Here is a 19,811-nt window from a genome sequence, read left to right as displayed (position 1 = left end):
CAAAACATTTTATTTCTACTATTCTAATTACGTTGGTAAACAGTTTATAATAGCAAAGGGGACCTCGGGTTTGTGGCAAATGGCCATTATACCATGGCTAAGGGCTGTATCCAGGCACTCCACATTGTGTGTAAGAACAGCCCTTAGCCATGGTATATTGGCCATATACCACACCCTCTCGTGTATTATTAATTAATTGTACACCTGAGTATATAAAACATTAACACCTGATCTTCCAATGAGACTGACCAGGTGAATCCAGGTGAAAGCTATGATTGCTTTATTGAATATGTTTTTACATGCACACTAATTCGATATTAAACTTATGGCAGTAGGCTGAGTATTGAAATGGTCATGTAAACACCTTACTCTGCATATCTTAATTGGCGAAAGGTCAAAATCGAAGTACGCATAAGTTGCTCAGAAAACCAGCCGTTTTAAGCAATCTTTTGAATTATTAGGACATGTAAACAGCCTAATTAATTTGGCCGTCAAGCTGTGTCTTTTTATCTGCGCATGTGCCAGCACCAGTAGCGCAAGCCTTCCTCTAGTGTGCAAGTGAACTGAGCTCAGGAAAAACAAAGTATGCATCTTTAGAAATTGTTTTCACATGTAAATTTTGTCTGAACTCCGAATCAAATGGGCTAAACAAAAATAACATGGTCACTGTTGTAGAATGTTTATTTTGAATGGCCATTTTCTGCGTTTATGAAAAGTCCCATCAGGTTAGCCGGATTTCAGATGTCCATGTAAAAAGTATTATTAGGGAAATTGTTGTTGTTGCAAAGCATGTAACTGTTTTAAACAATCTATTATACTATCAACAATTGTGTTTTTGTGTGCATGTAATCGTTCTCGTTGTCACTTGTTAAATCCACTTCAATCAGTGTAGATGTGTGGAGGAGACTGGTAAAAGAAGGATTTGAGATATGGATTGTGTATGTGTGCCATTCAGAGGGTGAATGGGCAAGACAAAAGATTTAAGTGCCTTTGAACGGGGTATGGTAGTTGGTGCCAAGTGCACCGGTTTGTGTAAAGAACAGCAACGCTGCTGGGTTTTTCACGCTCAACAGTTTCCCATGTGTATCAAGAATGGTCCACCACCCAAAGGACATCCAGCCAACTTGACACAACGGTGGGAAGCATTGGAGTCAACATCGACCAGCATCCCTGTGGAACGCTTTCAACACCTTGTAGAGTCCATGGCCCTACAAATTGAGGCTGTTCTTAAGGAAAAGGGGGGCAACTCAATATTAGGAAGGTGTTGCTAATGTTTGGTATACTCAGTGTAATTGTCAATTAAAAGTCTCTTCAAAGTTTGACTAAATTCTGGTCCTTCCCTCCCGAACCAGGGACTGTAGTGACGCCTCTTGCACTGGGATGCAGTGCCTTGGACCACTGTGTGTGTGTGTGTGTGTGTGTGTGTAGCTATTTAACTGTACTAGAATGCTTAAAAGGCCACTAAAATGTTAAATATCGGTATCGTTTTTTGGCAAGGAAAGTATCGGCTATAGGTATCGGCCAAAATGTAATATCGATGCATCACTAATACATGTAACATGACGCAGCCACCACCACGCTTGAAAATATGAAGAGTGGTTCTCAGTGATGTGCTGCGTTGGATTTGTCCCAAAATAACACTTGTATTCAGGACATTAAGTTAATGTCTTTGCCACATTTTTTTGTACTTTTACTTTAGTGCCTTATTGCAAAGAGGATGCATGTTTTGGAATATTTATATTCTGTAGAGGCTTCCTTCTTTTCACTCTGTCATTTAGGTTAGTATTGTGGAGTAACTACAATGTTGATCCATCCTCAGTTTTCTTCTATCACATCCATTAAACTATGTAATTGTTTTAGTCACCATTGGCCTCATGCTGAAATCCTAGATCGGTTTTCTTCCTCTCCGGCAACTGAGTTAGGAAGGACGCCTGTATCTTTGTAGTGACTGGGTGTGTTGATACACCATCCAAAGTGTAATAACTTCCATGCTCAAAGGGATATTCAATGTCTTTTCTTTTTTTTATGTTTACCCATCTACAATAGGTGACCTTTTTTGAGGCATTGGAAAACCTCCCTGGTCTTTGTCGTTGAATCTGTTTTTGAAATTCACTGCTTGACTGAGGGACCTTAAAGATAATTGAATGTGTGGGGTACAGAGATGAGGTAGTCATTCAGAAATCAAATTAACCACTTATTGTACACAAATGAGTCCGTGCAATTTATTATGTGACTTGTTAAGCAAATGTTTACTCCTGAACTTAACCCCTTTGTTATGGCAGTGAGTACTTATTGACTCAAGCCATTTCAGCTTTTCATAATACATTTTTCAACATTTTGTAAAACAATTCCACTTTGACATTATGGGGTATTCTGTGTAGGCCGGTGAGACAATCTCAATTTAATCAATTTTAAATGCTGGCTCTAACAAAACAACATTTTGAAAAAGTCAAGTTGGTGTGAACACTAAGTTTGCGAGAAGGTCTGCGTGTAAGTTTGTCAATGAAAGTCTGTTTGAGCATGTCGAATAGTATCAAGTGTGTTGTTGGAACATATCGCAGGAACTTTCTCTGTCTGTGTCCAGGTGCCCAGTCTGTGCGAGGACCTACTCTCCTCTGTGGACCAGCCTCTGAAGATCGCCCGGGACAAGGTAGTGGGGAAAGACTACCTGCTCTGTGACTATAACAGAGATGGTGACTCCTACAGGTAGGACTGACAACCTGCAGGTCCTCATCTCTACCTTACTTCCCTTCCCACATATCCATCTCCTCAGAAACCATGCCTGGTATAAATGAATGTCATTACAATTATTTGTTTGTCATACATGAACATTTGACCACACACAAATGATGGTGACACCCGTTTGGTCACAAAGGATTGATTTTGGATTTTCTCTTGCTCATTCTTGTTTCTCAGATCCCCATGGAGTAATAAGTATGAGCCACCCATCGACGATGGTGCCATGCCATCTGCCCGCCTGCGCAAACTAGAGGTGGAAGCCAACAATGCCTTTGACCAGTATAGAGACCTGTGAGTACCAGTATGCCGTTGGTATGACCAAGTCAGTATGTGAGAGGAACAGACGGACTCATTATTGACACTTTAGAGTTACACCACGGTAATACCATTTATAACGTTATTATAAAGTGGGTCGTTTGGATTCTCATTGGCTATGACGAAAACAAATAACCCGGTAATACCACCAATGACAATCTTATCAGAAATATCTATGCCCTCCTAAGGGGAGACAGGTAGCCTAGAGCTTTGGGCCAGTAACCGAAAGATTGCTAGATCGAATCCCCGAGCTGACAAGCTAAAAATCTGTCGTTCTGCCCCTGAACAAGGCAGTTAACCCACTGTTCCTAGACCGTAATTGTAAATAAGAATTTGTTCTTAACTGAATTGCCTATTTTAAATAGGTTAAATAAAACATTTTTTACTGTGTTTGTCAGGTACTTTGAGGGTGGCGTATCGTCTGTGTATCTGTGGGACTTGGATCATGGCTTTGCTGGGGTCATCCTCATCAAGAAGGCTGGAGACGGCTCCAAGAAGATCAAAGGCTGCTGGGACTCCATCCATGTGGTGGAGGTGCAGGAGAAGTCCAGCGGACGGACCGCTCACTACAAACTCACCTCCACCGTCATGCTGTGGCTCCAGACGACCAAGGCCGGGTCTGGAACCATGAACCTGGGTGGCAGTCTGACAAGACAGGTACTTACATACAACTGGGTGTGTGTGTGTGTGGGGGGGGGGGGGGGGGGGGGGGGTACAGGGTTGTCTGTGTGTGTACATGCTCTATGCTCTCGTAATCTGTCTTGTTTTGTAATCTCTCTTGGTTTACTTGTTGCAACATATCTCCACTGTTGGACTGTACAATACCCTCATCTCTCCTTCCAGATGGAGAAAGACGAGACAGTTGGAGAGTCTTCCCCACATATTGCCAACATCGGCCGCCTGGTGGAGGTGGGTAGAACTACACCTACTATATGCATGCTGTTATGCACACTCTCACTGACATACTTCTGTATTTCATTTTCTATACAGTATCATTTACACAAGTATACACACCCTTTTGCTATGACACTCCAAATTGAGCTCAATTTCTTTTGATCATCCTTGAGATGTCACTTCAACTTCATTGGAGTCCACCTGTGGCCAATTCAATTGTTTGGACATGATTTAGAAAGAAACACCTGTCTATATAAGGTCCCACAGTTGACACTGCATGTCAGAGCAGAAACTTTACTATGAAGTCAAAGGAACTGTCCGTAGATCTCAGATTGTGATGAAGCATATATCTGGGGAAGGGTATAGAACAATTTCGAGAATTGCAAAAAAATAGCGTTTTGGGAAATGCAATAAAATATGGAACTACCCAGACTCTGCCTAGAGGTGGCCGTCCTACCAAACTGAGCAACCGGGCAGGGAGGTGACCAAGAACCCAATGACCAATCTGACAGAACAGAGTTCCTTGGCTGAGATGGGAGAACCTACCAGAAGAACAAAGGCACTTCACCAATCTGGGGTTTATGGGAGAGTGGCCAGGCGGATGCCACTCCTAAGAAAATGGCACATGACAGCACGCCTGGAGTTCGCAAAAAGACATGTGAAAGACTCGGATCACAGGCAAAACATTGTGGTCTGATGAGACAAAAATTGGACTCTTTGGCCTGAATGCAAAGTGCTCTGTCGCAGAAAACCAGGCACAGCTCATCACCCATCTAACACTATCCCTACCATGAAGCTTGGTGGTGGCAGCATCATGCTATGGGGATGCTTTTCAGAGGCAGGGACTGGGAGACTGGTAAGGACAGTCAAAGCAATACTGGAACAAGAATGTGAAAGTCCTTGAGTGGCCCAACCAAAGTCCAAACTTGAATCCGATCTAATTTAACAGAGCTTGAGAAAATCTACAAGGAAAAATAGGAGAAAATCCCCACATCCAGATGTGCAACCCTGATAGACATATCCATGATGAAAGTTGTAATCGCCATCAAAGGTGCTTCTACAAAGTATTGACTAAGGGGTGTGAATACTTATGTGAATTAGATATCTGTATTTCATTTTCAATGTGTGAGAAATTATATTACTGTATTACTTGGTTTACATGGGGTTACTTTAGCATTATTTCAGCTTTGGAATCCATGTGAACCACCGTGTGTGTGTGTGTGTGTGTGTGTGTGTGTGTGTGTGTGTGTGTGTGTGACTGTATAAATTAGCAACAAATCATAAAACATGTTTTCACTTTGTCGTTATGGGTTATTGTGTGCTGATGGGTGATCAAAAATAATCAATTTTGAATTCGGGCTGTTATAACAATGTGCAATAGGTCAAGGAGTATAAAAACTTTCTGAAGGCACTATCTATTGATATGGATATCACAAGATTAGTGTTATGTAAATAATTGTTTTAACCTCAGGATATGGAGAATAAGATTCGCTCCACTCTCAACGAGATCTACTTTGGGAAGACCAAGGACATTGTCAATGGTTTAAGGTACGTGAGTGCGGACACACATACTTGTCACATTGATATAAAGTCACTATATTCTGCTGCAGATGCTCCAAGTCTCAGCACACCTGAGATCCACGTCAAAGACGGGTACTAATGGGGTCCTGCAGTCTCCTAATGCATTTCTAGTTAGGCCTCTTTCAGCCATACTCCTGTTTTAACCTTGCCTACTACAGCTCATCTGTTGACTGGGATTTTCCCTCATTTTCTCTGCCATATTGTGTTATCTGCTTCCCATGTCATTGTCTGTTTTTCAGTTCTACATTTTTCAACCTTGTTTATTTGCTTCCATTTCCCTCCTCCTTCCCCTGTCCTATCTCTTCTCTATGCCCACTCGTCCCTCATTTGTCTGTCTACCTGTCCCTCTCCTCCTTCTCGCCTCTCCACTGTGGTCCAGATCTATTGACTCTCTGCCTGATAACCAAAAGTACCGGCAGCTCCAGAAGGAGCTGTCTCAGGTCCTTACCCAGCGCCAGATCTTCATTGACTAAGGCCAGAGGTATCGTCTGGCATGGGACAACAGGCTGTGGCATTGGATAAATGTGTGTGTGTGTGTGTGTGTGTGTGTGCGCACACTTGCATGTGTGGTTTGTGTGATGGAGTGGTTTCCCAGAAAGTTGCAACACGCTGACATTTTCTCAAGGAGCGTTTGTTTCAGCTAAGCCAGCCGTGCCAACAAACTGCATGAGGAAGAGTCCTAGATGATAAACTTACCTTACCTGATTTAATGTTGATTGCACCTAGACAGGCAGTGTCTGGAGTGTTAACCCAGCCGTCTTCTCTCTACAGTGAGAGAGAGTTGGAGACAATGTGATATCCTCACAACTTGTTGTTTAAAAGATGAATTTTCTCTATCTATCCATCTTATTTGCTTTCTCACAAATTAACTTTTACTGCATCTATTAATTTTTGAGTTCCAAATAGGCCCCTATTCCCTTGGCACTCCTGTATATCTGAAACTGTTGGAATGTTTTATGGTCTTCCCTGTGGCTCAGTTGGTAGAGCATGGTGTTTGCAATGCCAGGGTTGTGGGTTCGATTCCCACGGGGGGCCAGTACGGAGAGAAAAAATTAAAAGTATGAAATTAAATGTATGCATTCACTACTGTAAGTCGCTCTGGATAAGAGCGTCTGCTAAAAGGTATGGTACTTGCTTCACCTTAGCTTCTGTGGGGCTGAGTGACGCTTTTATCATATTGCTTAGGTTATTTATCAAAAATATCTACAGGAGTGCTTAGGGGAGTCTGTGTTACAGGTTGATTTGGATTCTAGTGTATATTTAATCTGTCTCACTCCTCCTCTCACTCCCTCTCTTCCCTGACAGGAGTGTTCAGACCCTGGCTGACAAGTCAAAGCAGGAGGCTCTGAAGAACGACCTGATGTTGGCGCTTAAACGCAAACAGCAAAGCTAGAGATGCTATTTTTTTCTTTTATTTTCCTCTCTCTCTCTGTTCCCCTCGCACTTTCTCCACCTTACTCCAACCATCTTTTTTCTGTTTCTGTTTGTATGTCTCTCCTTCCATGCCTATGTCAGTGCTGCACTCTTGTTCATTCGTGGAAAAAACAAAAAGGAGAAAATGCTTAGCTTTTTGTGTTTTTGTTTATTTTCACACATTGTTTCGAGGCATCTCATTCGCTATCAAGCCATTCACCCACCCTGTCTCTCTCTCTCTCTCTCATGTTATGAATATTATGATAGTATTCTAAAGGTTAATGATAATCTTACAGTTTTACCGCAATGTTTATAATCCCTATAGCTCTGTCACAGCTGGGTCTGTTTTGAATGAGTGACATCAGCTCCTCTCCTATCCTCTGGTTAGGGGACAGAGCCAGATGGACTGTACTGTAGCTAGGCTTGGCTGGGCTAACAAATCGTCATTCATTTCCACCAACGTTTTCTTTCTTGTACCCATTATATCAAAGTGTCTGTGCCATCACCTTTCTCGAAATATAACTGTCAATAACTGTCATTTTTCTGAGTGATGTAATGGCAAACGGAATGAGAGAGGGTGGCCCTAGATAGTAAGGATTGGTCAATGGTTTGACCTTCGTCCCACTCTTACCCGCATGCGTTGTGAGTCTGAAAGCATTGGATCCCGGGATGGAGCTGTAGACCTCTAAAACATGGGGAGGGACTGTTAAATTCACTGTGTATACCCATGTCATTAAGTCCCCCTCTTACACTGTGTATAACGTGACGATTTGCATACCTCTGTCTCTCTCTTTCTCCCTTTCACTTGGTCTATGTTGGGGGTCACAGTTTTGTCTTTTTGCGTCTTGAAGGAAGCTTTTTACCGTTTCCGTTTTGGAGGGAATCTTTTTTGTTGTATTTTGTTTTTATTTTGTAAAGCTAATGATTCATATTGTATTAGAGCCTCCAGCAACAATAAAAACAGTAAAAAACTATTTATTGTAATATTTTCACTTTTGCTTCTTTTCTGCATCATGTCCATCACTCACAAGGTTGAAAGTTTGGTCCAGACTTGTTCTTGGGCTATCGAAAGATTGTGATTTAATTAAACCAGTTATCTAGAGATGACCAATGGGAAAATGTTAGGTTACTGTGCTGTGACAGTGATGGCCAGCTTCAGCTTATTATTAGTGACATCAGGGCCCTGGGCACAGCAGTTCAGCTCCACACACTGCATGTGTTATATTCCCTCACATCAGTAAATGTAAGCATGCACTTATCACTTTCTGGTCTTCTGTTACTCGGTTGGTAGAGCATGGCACTTGCAATGCCAGGATAGTGGGTTTGATTCCTGGGACCAGCCAAACGTAAAATGTAAGCGCGCATGACTGTAAGTCGCTTTGGATAAAAGCATCTGCTAAATGGCATTTATTATTGTTACTCCAGGTGATCTCTTCCTGTACTAGGTCTACCTGTATGTGCCTTCTCAATATTGTACACTGCTGCAGTCTCCACAGGTACCTTTAACCATATGTAAATGTAAGTGCACAATGTAAACTGAACCGATCACTTTCACAGTGCTAGGTTGCTGGGTCAAGACTTACCGTTTAATGCTTACAGTAGGATTACTGTAAAAGATCTGTGGACTTCAATTGAAAGATGAGTTCCAGCCTAAACTTGTTTTGTCTCAATTGTTACCTAAGTAGTCAGAAGTTAGGACTTGATTAATTGGTCTGATTGCTGTCTGCAGTAATGCACATGTACCAGCAGGTGGCAGGAAAGTGAATGTACAGGTAACTTCCACAATAAAGGAAACGGTGTCCTAATGCGTTGGGCCACCACAAACCAGAACAGCTTCAATGCACCTTAACATGGATTTTACAAATGTCTGGAACTCTATTGGAGGGATGCAACACCATTCTTCCATGAGAAATTCCATAATTTGGTGTTTTGTTGATGGTGGAGGAGAATGCTGTCTCAGGCTCTGTTCTAACAATCTCCCATAATTGTTGAACTAGTGACTGTGACTGCCATCGCATTTGGTTTACATTTTCATGCCCATTAAACCATTCAGTGACCACTTGTGCCCTGTGGATGGGGCTATTGTCATCCTATAGGGGGGGGGGGGCATAGCCATGGTAGTCAAAATAATAGCCTTCCCAGCTACTTTATACACGACCCTAAGAGTGCTGGGATATTAATTGCATAATTAACTCAATAATCCCACCTGTGCGGAAGCACCTGCGTTCAATATTTTGTATCCCTCATTTACTTAGGTGTTTCCTTTATTTTGGCAGTTACCTAGTTCACCCTCAGCAACAACAAAAAGACGATTCTACAAACAAGATCAATAGCAGTCTAAAGAATGACTAGGAGTAGCCTATTTACTTTCACAGCTGCTCAATACTTCCTCATGTCTGTGTAAGAGGCACATCATGCCTCTGCTTTTAAAGAAGATGATGATTAAGATGCCTTTGGCATGACCCCTCTCCCACATGAGGTACCAGCATGTCTGCAGCATCTGCTGCATGGTGTTTACATGAAACATTACAAGATATACCCCTGCTCACTACTGCCATTTACTCCATTTAACCTCATATTTGAGAAAAGCATTTCGATACCCACATAGGACTAGAGAATAGCATGAATCATTACTTTTCAAATAGGCCTGATATCTATAAGGTAAGATCACTTTTGTATTAGACAGGTATGTATAAGCGTAGGGAAACATTACACTTTCTGTGCCTGGGGTTGTGTGGGGGGGTGAAAACTGTACGAATCTCACACGTTTAACCTTATGTTATTTAAATAGTGACTGCATTTGTTTAGGCTTATCAACAATCTATGTACTGCTACTTTGCAAAAACACTGTGTAAACAGCTAGATGTGTCTTCCACAAGGGGGACCAAACAGAGGCCGGTCATCTTTCTTTACAACTCAGTGTGGCCCCTGGGAGAACGTCTCTTACTACACACACACTCTCTCTCTCCCCCCTCTTTCTCTCGCACACTGAAATAGATTTATGATAATGAGAAGCCTCAAGCATAAGGGGTAGTAGGAGCCATTTTATTCATTCACGCGAACGGTGTGGAGTTGTAGGTTCGGCGTGTTTGGGTGATGAGAAGCTTTGGCGAGGTGACTGCGATTTCTCTCCGGATTCAATTGGATTAGCTACTCTGGAGTAGTGAGAGCATGGATACGCTGCAACAAAAGGGAACGACTAGACGGAAAGTTTAAGCGAAGGCGGCAGTAATTACGTTCAAACCTGGTTTAACATTATCGAGGAGCAATGCCCGTCATTAAGTGGGATTTGGTGTTTATTATTTTCGGCTGGTTTGAAATAATTTCCCTGTCGGATTGCTACAGTACACACATCAGTGAGAATGCCGAGCCGGGGACGGTGATAGCAAGTGTGGAACAGAGCGGGGCATGCACCTTGGATCAGGTAATCGCTCCTAAATTCTCAAAGACCTTTATTGAAACTGATGCGTCCGCGCGCATTGTGTTCATTTCGGGACGTTTAAATTGTGCCTCGCTCAGCTCCAACCCTTTCACCGTGTACACTGTTGTTGACTGCGTGAACAGTGGCCCAGGGTCCAGGCACCTCCTCACGAGCCAGTATGATGTGCATGTTCACGGCAGGAACTGTTCAAGTAAACACAAAATGAAATCTCAATGGGACTTGGAGATCATCAGTTTGTTTAAGGCCCATAATCATCAGTTAGAATGCTACGAGGCCGGTACTGCGCTTCTCCGGGTATGGGGTCTACTACCCGCATCCCGGACACACAGCAGTATGCACTGCAAGGTGACTAGTAGTTCGGACTTCTACTTTTCGGAGGGGCAGTTGTTTGTGTCCAAGACCCTGTGTTTGAAACACGACACACTCCTTGAGCTAGACTTACATTGTAACCAATACACAGGAGATGAGAGGGAAGCTAAAGTGAACAGCATTTCAGTCCACTGGCGGGTGGGTCAAGGTTCTTTCAAGCAGGGCCACTTGGGGAAGTTACTACAGCAGGCTGCCCAGTCTGAGTCGGGCATAGTGAGCAGGAGGAAGAGGGCTGTCAACAGTAGTCCCCAGTTTCAGCCTCCTATGTACCAGGTGTCTGTGGCAGAGAATAAGCCAGCTGGAACTCCTGTAGTTGTTTTAAAGGCAGTAGATTCTGATGAGGGGGAGGCAGGCAGGCTGGAGTACTTCATAGAGGCCCTGTTTGATAGCCGCTCTAACAACCTATTTTCTGTGGACCCAGTCAATGGAGCTGTCTCCACTGTGGAGGTGCTGGATAGAGAGCAGAAGGACACCCATGTGTTCCGTGTGAATGCTGTTGACCACGGCACGCCCCGCCGTACGGCCATGGCCACCCTCACCATCACAGTGAGTGACACTAATGACCATGACCCCGTCTTTGAGCAACAGGACTATAAGGAGAGGGTCAGGGAGAACCTAGAGATAGGCTACGAGGTGCTGACCGTCAGGGCCACGGATGGGGACGCCCCGGTAAATGGTAACATCCTCTACCGTGTCCTCAACAGCAACGGCTCCAACGATGTGTTTGAGATTGACCCCAGGTCAGGGGTGATCCGCACAAAGGGCCCGGTGGATAGAGAGATGGTGGAGGCCTACATGCTGTTGGTAGAGGCCAACGACCAGGGTCGCGACCCCAGCACCCGCAGCGCTACGGCAACAGTTCACATTATTGTGGAGGATGACAATGATAATGCGCCCCAGTTTAGTGAAAAGCGATATGTGGTGCAGGTTCCGGAGGATATGGCACCCAACACAGAGATCCTGCAGGTGATTGCCACAGACCAGGACAGAGGAAGTAACGCCATGGTTCACTTCAGCATCATGAGTGGCAACACCAGGGGCCAGTTTTACATTGACGCCCAGACAGGCAAGATGGACCTGGTCAGTCAGTTGGACTACGAGGCTAACAAGGAATACACCATACGCATCCGTGCTCAGGACGGGGGACGCCCGCCTCTCTCCAACATCAGTGGCCTGGTAACGGTGCAGGTGGTGGATGTCAATGATAACGCCCCCATTTTCGTCAGCACCCCCTTCCAGGCCACTGTGCTAGAGAACGTGCCGGTGGGTTACTCCATCATTCACATCCAGGCCGTTGACGCAGACTCCGGCGACAACTCCAGGCTGGAGTACTGCCTTATTGAAACCACGCCCAACTTACCTTTTTCCATCAACAACAGCAGTGGTTGGATAGTGGTAGCTGCTAGGCTGGACAGGGAGAGCGTGGACTTCTACAACTTTGGGGTGGAGGCCCGTGATCATGGCCACCCGGTGATGTCCTCCTCAGCTAGCGTTAGCATGACCATCCTTGACGTCAACGATAACAACCCAGAGTTCACCCAGAGATCATATTACATGCGCCTCAATGAGGATGCTGTCGTGGGCACAAGCGTGGTGACGGTTTCTGCGGTGGACCAGGATATCAACAGTGTGGTGACGTATCAGATCTCCAGTGGGAACACCAGAAACAGGTTTTCCATCACCAGCCTGAGTGGAGGGGGCCTCATCATCCTGGCCCTGCCCCTCGACTACAAACTGGAGCGCCAATACGTCCTGAGTGTCACCGCGTCTGACGGCACACGCTTCGATACCGCCAAGGTGTTTGTCAATGTCACCGACGCCAATACCCACCGGCCTGTGTTTCAGAGCTCCCATTACACCGTCAACATCAATGAGGACAGACCTGTTGGCACCACTGTTGTGGTGATCAGTGCTACAGATGAGGATACCGGGGAGAACGCACGCATAACTTACTTTATGGATGACAGCATCCCCCAGTTCGACATTGACTCAGACACAGGCGCTGTCACCACCCAGATGGAGCTGGACTATGAAGACCAGGTGTCCTACACGTTAGCCATCACGGCCCGGGACAACGGCATCCCACAGAAGTCTGACACCACCTACCTGGAGATCCTGGTGAATGATGTGAATGACAACTCTCCTCGGTTCCTCAGAGACCACTACCTAGGCTCTGTGATGGAGGACGTGCCAGTGTTTACCAGCGTGGTCCAGGTCTCTGCCACTGACCGAGACTCTGGCCTCAATGGACGTGTCTTCTATACTTTCCAGGGGGGAGAGGACGGTGATGGAGACTTCATAATTGAGTCCACCTCTGGTATTGTGCGAACGCTGCGTCGCCTGGACCGTGAGAACATGCCTATCTACAACCTGCAGGCCTTTGCTGTGGATAAAGGTGTTCCTGCTCTCAAGAAGTCAGTGGACATTCAGGTGACCATCTTAGACGTGAACGACAACCCTCCCGTGTTTGAGAAAGATGAGTTTGACATCTTTGTGGAGGAGAACAGCCCAATAGGCCTGGTAGTGGCACACATATCTGCCTCAGACCCAGACGAGGGGAGCAACGCCCAGATCATGTACCAGATAGTAGAGGGAAACATCCCAGAGGTGTTCCAGCTGGACATCTTCTCAGGAGAACTAACCGTTCTGACAGATCTCGACTATGAGACGCAGTCGGAGTATGTAATCGTGGTCCAGGCCACCTCCGCCCCACTGGTCAGCCGTGCCACCGTGCACGTCAAGCTGGTTGACAAGAACGACAACGTACCAGTGCTGAAAAATTTCCAGATCATATTCAATAACTATGTCACTGACAAGTCCAGTAGCTTCCCCACAGGGGTGATCGGGCGGATCCCTGCCCATGACCCAGATGCCTCGGACCAGCTCCAGTACAGCTTTGAGGCTGGCAATGAGCTGAACCTGGTCATCCTGAACCAGAGCACTGGGGAGATACGCCTCAGCCAGGCCCTCGACAACAACAGGCCCCTGGAGGCCTCCATGAGGATATCTGTCTCCGGTAAGACCAACCTCTCCTCAATTGTTTTTTAATACATAGGCCCTTTTCTGATATGTTAATGTTGAGCACAGTGAAGGCTTTTGTTCTTCCTCATTCTTTAGATTTTTCCTATTTATGTTCCTCACTTGAAAATGTTCAACATTATAATACCAAAGATAAAAAAAAATTGACACAGATGGTGTTGAATACTGTGAATGCCATACAAACTGTTTTATGTATGGCCTCTGCTGCAGTGTTTCAAATTTACAACTTAATTATTTCAATATTAATCATAAATTAGAATTAACATTCAGGTCAGGATCTTAGTGTGCCTCCTCAAGCCTTATGTTTCATTTGGAGAGAGAAGTCCTCTCTAGACTAGATTGTGCTTTTTAGCTTCTTGGGGTTTGTTTTTCTGTTCTAGTGTTTGTCATCTTGTTAAAGAGCAGGCTGTACCCAGGCCTGATGTAGATCAATGTGAATTGAAATAGCAGTTTATCTGCATGTCTGCAGCCGGTTAGCCTGCTCCTGTGGGAAATACACTCCAGTGGGTCTGGATCAGTTCCCATTATTCCCAACTTAAAACCCCATTGTCAGCTAGCACACAATATTTCATTCAATTATGGATGTTTTTTTTATCTATATATTCGCACGATGATGACAGTTGATTTCAAACTGAGGGTAAAACAAGGATTCATTTGACCATATTTATTTTGTATCACATGCCAGATTGTCAGGATATTTGGCTATAAGGTATGGTGTATATGTCATGTTTTAAGCCGTGATGGACTGTGCCATCATTGTGAAGACACTTTGGACCCAGGCATGTAATTAACTTAGATTCATTTTAGACACACTGAAAGATAAAGGTAGCCTGTGTCTTGTGTAGCACCAAACAAATAGCTTTTACATTTGGAGAGTTGTAGTAGCCAGCTCATGAAAACCAGTGAGCTGTGTTGTATACTCTAACCTCTTGTTTCTCTTTAATTGAGTCTGCATAAGGCACCCGTCATTTCAACTGTCAGCACAATTTACAGAGCATTTTATTTGCTCCAAACATGTGACTGAACTTAAATTGCTGCAGAAACAGATTTGTGACACGGTGTGAGTCAGAGTGCAGAGCTGGTTCCTTCATGACCTTGGGTCTCATTTAAAGAGATGTGCAAACAGCACCTTCTAAATGTGACACTGCATTTCAGTCAGGGATTTGACATCAAAGCGTCCATATTTAACTAGGTAAAATACGTTTAACCAGAAGGATTAAAACTGTCCTATTTTTATCTTTGCTCTGAGGTGGTGTGGTAATATCTGACCCTCTCATATATCAGCCAATAGACACAGTGCTGGGCTGGCTGAGCTGATTGTGACTGCCAGATACTAGATGGTCAGCATGGGTAGTAATCATTACAATGTACTGGAGCGCCGCTTCGTTTTTTTGGTGTGTTTTTACTTCTCCTCCTCCTCCCTGAAGCCTCTTTAAAGGAGGAGGTCCCTAATGACAGATGAGAGAGCTCTCTGTCTTTCTGGGAGACAATGGCGAGTGGTCGATTTGAGGTAGGCGCGAGGAGATCATGCTAGGCCCTGGTTGGGGGCAACAGCTGTGACTCTACCAAGGACCAATTAGACGGATGGCTTGTCTCCGCGTCCCGCACCTGCTGGAGTATCTGTGTCAGTACCCCTGCGGGTGATAGAAAGGGGGAGAGGGAGGTGGGTAAATAGAGAGCAAACGAAAATCATGTTGTGTGAGATGGAGAGAACATGAAGATGCAGATGTAATGAGAAAGGTAAATAAAGAGAGAAGAGATGGAGAGGGTGCCTGCCTGTAGAATACATTTTTGCCCCAATGCTGAGAGATCTTCCCTTGACGACTTATAACATCCTCCCATTATCTTCCCTATGCTCTCTGATTTATGAGTGGATGCCATATGATGGATGATTCCATTAGCCTCAGTTAGTCTGTGATGAAATACAACAGATCATATATATCACTTCAACCACATCAATTACACTGTTAAGGTGCACCAATTCAGGTAAATATTATTACTGTATCTAGATATTCATGTTAAGAGGAATATCAAAAGGTCTGAAAAAGGTTCAATAAGAGCGATACCTATGTGTACTGTTTCACAATGACTTTCATTGGAGTGGCGCAGTGTTGAATAGCCTGTGATTGGCATGGTGGGTCCATATTGCACTCTCTGTAGCTGCTCTCATAGCAGCCCTGGCAATTATACTTTTGATTAATCCTTTGCTTAGCCAATTAGGGAGCCAGCTTTCCTGTCATGGTGCACTGGTTGTAGGCCCTGCAAATTAACACGGGTATGAGGGATACCCCGGCTAATATGCTGGGTTAGACCTTCCATATCACTGGCCATGGGAGTAGACATTTCTGAATGAATTTCTGCAGCCCAGATTATGGTTGTAAATACAGCCGATTACAGATTTGTGGGGATTGTTAGATCTGTCTTCTCCCTCCTGAGCTGATGAACATAACTGACACCAGATCAGCCCAGCCAAGACGTTTCTGACTGTGCTGGGAGGCCAGTACCAGACAGTGGGATTAGTAATTGATGTGGAACCTGGGCTCTGTTGCTCCAGCGTTGACATACTGCTGATCTAATGCTGCATCCTGTGTGTGTGAGCTCGCATTAATGTGTGTGTGCTTTTGATGCTGGGGATTTATCCTCCTTCCTCTCATCCTTTGATGGAATAATCTCCCTCAATCTACTTACCTGAAGATTGTTCTAGAATAAACACCATGGTATTTACCTTGTCATGTTTGTTCCTTTGATGAAATTCGATGAAGCCTTAGTAGTCAGAATACTGCACATGCCCACAGTTATATTTATCAGCACTGAGGTTAAATGGTCAAGCCTTCCCCTCTGACTGAACATGGAGCTTGATTTGCCTCAGCCCATGGCAGGACATGCAGTAGCTCACAGATGACATGCTAATAGTAGCAGGCATGCTATGTCGTCTACCTAGGTGGTCTCTGGTCAGGAGGTACTGTCACTGGTTAGATCATCAGTAGTCAGTATACTAGGGATTCTCCATAGGGAAACTCCTCTCCTGTCTCCTCTCACCAACCCCTCTGAACCATCACAGTTGACCCCTGACCTCCTGACTGTTCTCATTACCTCCCTTGGTCAACTCCTTACGCTATCAGACTGCATGTTAGTTCCACATCAGTTCCACAAGGATTAAGGTAAAGTTTAAGAAATTTGATCTGAATTAGGACTGAGATTCATGTTGACACTAGAATCAATTTCTATAGTGCTTTGCGTTGCTTTGTGATTATTGCTCACAAATCTTATTTCAAGACAATTACACATGTGCAAATATTTTGAGACCTTGTAAACATAGCATAACTTTACATTGGTTTTCTTTGAATTAAGCCCGTCTTAAGAAGACTAAGTGAATCTACAATGTGCAACTTGTTTTAAATGTTCAAATCTCTGATTTGAATGTGACACAGCCAGGACCAGGCAGTCCATATTCTGTGTGATTGAATGTTGTTTTGTAAGGCGTTCATTTTCCCACTGTCACCATCCACCGCACAACAGGACAAGAGTGGAATTTTAATGGGGAAGGAAGCCCCTCTCATCCATCACATCTAAATCAGCGCTGTCCCAGTCTGTGTGATTACAGGACAGTGTATTAAGACTGGGCTGTTGTCTGTGGATGGACTTTCTCTGTGGCTGGTCTCTGCCAGGGGACAGGGTCTGGCTGTATTAGCTGACGTATGGATGGCTGCACAAGAGTAGCACTGAGATCAGTTTTCCTCTCGCCCTTTGCTTAGTGTTTGAAGCCAATGGATTTCTCCCATGGCGACGCGGACATGGATAATGGAGAGAAAGTTGAGAACGTGCTAATACCCAGAAATACCCTTGGCCTACATATACTACCACTCAATATGCCATACAATTTCCATGATGTAGTCTGTTGGTGTGTGTATGTTTGTGCTGACTTTTCTGTAATGGGCCTTTATCTCTCTCCGTACCTCTGTTCTCCCCCAAGAAAACATTAGTCACAGCCCTGCTTGGAATGTATGTAGCACTTTGTCCACCTACTCTCTGCTATTTCCTCTAACATCACCTATCCCCTGGATTCTGTCCCTATTTTATTCGTCAGTCATCCAATCCTCCTCTTCTATCCATGATTCTCACCCCCGCCGCAACCTCTCCACTGCCCCCTCCCCGTCCTTTCAAGCTCCTCCAGCCTCTTTCTTTTCTCCCCCTTTCTCCTTTGACTGTTGTTCCCTCTCTCCTCTGTGAAAGGAAGAATGCCTAAGATAAATGCTTTGTTATGCACCCAGTTGTCATGGTGACCCCAGCAATGCCTGAGAAATTCCTGGTGGGTGGGGACAAGGGGGAGGGTCCCTTTGTGTGGGGAAGATGGGGGGGGGAGGGGCAGCACATAAATTCTAAAGTGCAACAGCGCAACTTTTGAGCCGACTGTCACCCTCTCCCGCTCCCCAGTGAAGGATAGACCCCAATGAGTCTTGCTTTGGACACGGGGTCTGTGAGGCCGGCCACAGTGACCTGTCTGACTGCTCGACTGTTCACTCTCACCGTTTGACCTTTTATTTTATTGGACAAACTATTTTGACACACTATCCATTCTGCTTATGTGAGGTTACAATTTTTTTACTCAGAAATAACTTGTATGCGTTGGTGATAACTTTATGCCGGTGGCAATAACAACGGATTGCTTTAAGTTTAGAAAAGGTGACGTAAACTTTCCTCACTAAACCAAGGCACTATTTGCTCAACCAATACCCCTTTGTTCTTTGACGGTGAGAGAACAGGAGCTAGGGTTTGATGGATGTCAACAGCTCAGAGCTTTGTAACTGCTCTGTGAAAACCTTACCAGAGTAAAGCACATGGTGGGCAGGTTGTGTTGTCTAAGCCCTTTGATTTGTGACACAAATGTGTGGAGAGGGTATCTGATTTCCTGCTGTTGGCTGCTTTCTCTATCAGAACATCTCCTTATGTGGGACTCTTTTTTTCTCTCTCTTTTTCTCTCTCTCAACCCCCCCATCCCTCTCCGCTTTGTTGCTCTGATGGTTCGGATGAGAGGGGGATGACATCATCCCAGTTTTTGGGATTAGGGCTGATGCATGGCTCGGGTAGGAGTTAGGGCTGTGGCATGGCTCGGGTAGGAGTTAGGGCTGATGCATGGCTCGGGTAGGAGTTAGGGCTGATGCATGGCTCGGGTAGGAGTTAGGGCTGATGCATGGCTCGGGTAGGAGTTAGGGCTGATGCATGGCACGGGTAGGAGTTAGGGCTGATGCATGGCTCGGGTAGGAGTTAGGGCTGTTGGCGTTAGCACACATATCGCAAGGTCGTCCCGTATTGTCCCCCACTATCACTGCAGACAATGGGGTGGGGGATTTAGCGGGCTCTGTCTGGGTCTGTACCCCTCTGTCTTTGTGTCCCTTGTTTGTTCTGGTCCTGTAGTCTTCAGGAGAGTCTGACCATGCCGGCCAGCACCGCCATGTTAAGGCATGAGTTGGTTAATTTCAGATTAATATACAGTCTGATGAAGAATTTAGTCTCTTTTTTTGTCTCAAATACTTTTTTACTCCTTAGATGAGATTTATTTTAAATCATAGCTCAGCTATCCACTGCATTGCCACACATTTCTGAGCTGGGGTACTCTTTCTGTTATGTCTACAATAAATCCCCTTTACTACTACAAATGAAACTTTAATTTAAAGTCTCCACTAATTTAAAAAGTCCATAATGTAAACAAGTTGGGGTGTTCTAGTGCTGTGAGCAACATATGTTTATTTAACAGATCGCTTACTTGCAAGCTACATTGCACTAATTTAGCATCAAACCATAGAGATATTACACAGTGACCTGGTTTCATGGGCTTCTACCGAAGAGGGTAGAATGTCAGCGTTGGGTCTTCAGGCTTTGGTACTAAGAATGGGGGAAGGGTTCCTAGTTAACACACGGTGTGTGAAATGCTGAAACTCTAAGGGTTTTTAACACCATCTAGGTCTTCCAGCTAACTAGCCAGATGGTTTCTTCTGGACAATGACGAGCTTGGCCATCA

The 19,811-nt window shown here is 44.7% G+C and overlaps 2 protein-coding genes across 8 annotated transcripts in view; both read left to right on the top strand.

The window, feature by feature from the left end:
* LOC115150626 (F-actin-capping protein subunit beta isoforms 1 and 2) overlaps positions 1-7,916 on the top strand; it is a 30,501-nt gene extending 22,585 nt beyond the window's left edge. The window contains exons 3-9 of one of the 2 annotated variants that reach the window (XM_029694103.1): positions 2,585-2,706; positions 2,917-3,030; positions 3,453-3,711; positions 3,898-3,963; positions 5,420-5,496; positions 5,909-6,010; positions 6,835-7,916. In XM_029694103.1, coding sequence (XP_029549963.1) covers positions 2,585-2,706; positions 2,917-3,030; positions 3,453-3,711; positions 3,898-3,963; positions 5,420-5,496; positions 5,909-6,002 — 732 coding nt within the window. In that variant the 3' untranslated portion in view covers positions 6,003-6,010; positions 6,835-7,916. The remainder of the gene's footprint in view (positions 1-2,584; positions 2,707-2,916; positions 3,031-3,452; positions 3,712-3,897; positions 3,964-5,419; positions 5,497-5,908; positions 6,011-6,834) is intronic. The other variant, XM_029694104.1, reaches the window with a different exon arrangement.
* A 2,012-nt stretch (positions 7,917-9,928) lies between these two features.
* Positions 9,929-19,811, top strand: part of LOC115150622 (cadherin EGF LAG seven-pass G-type receptor 2-like) — an 88,745-nt gene continuing 78,862 nt past the window's right edge. For all 6 annotated transcript variants that reach the window (XM_029694100.1, XM_029694096.1, XM_029694099.1 and 3 more), the window contains exon 1: positions 9,929-13,769. In XM_029694100.1, the coding sequence (XP_029549960.1) occupies positions 10,211-13,769 (3,559 nt within the window). In that variant the 5' untranslated portion in view covers positions 9,929-10,210. The remainder of the gene's footprint in view (positions 13,770-19,811) is intronic.

This window comes from Salmo trutta, chromosome 16, assembly GCF_901001165.1.
Source record: "Salmo trutta chromosome 16, fSalTru1.1, whole genome shotgun sequence".
NCBI lineage: Eukaryota > Metazoa > Chordata > Actinopteri > Salmoniformes > Salmonidae > Salmo > Salmo trutta.
This window is presented reverse-complemented; position numbering and strand designations above follow the sequence as displayed.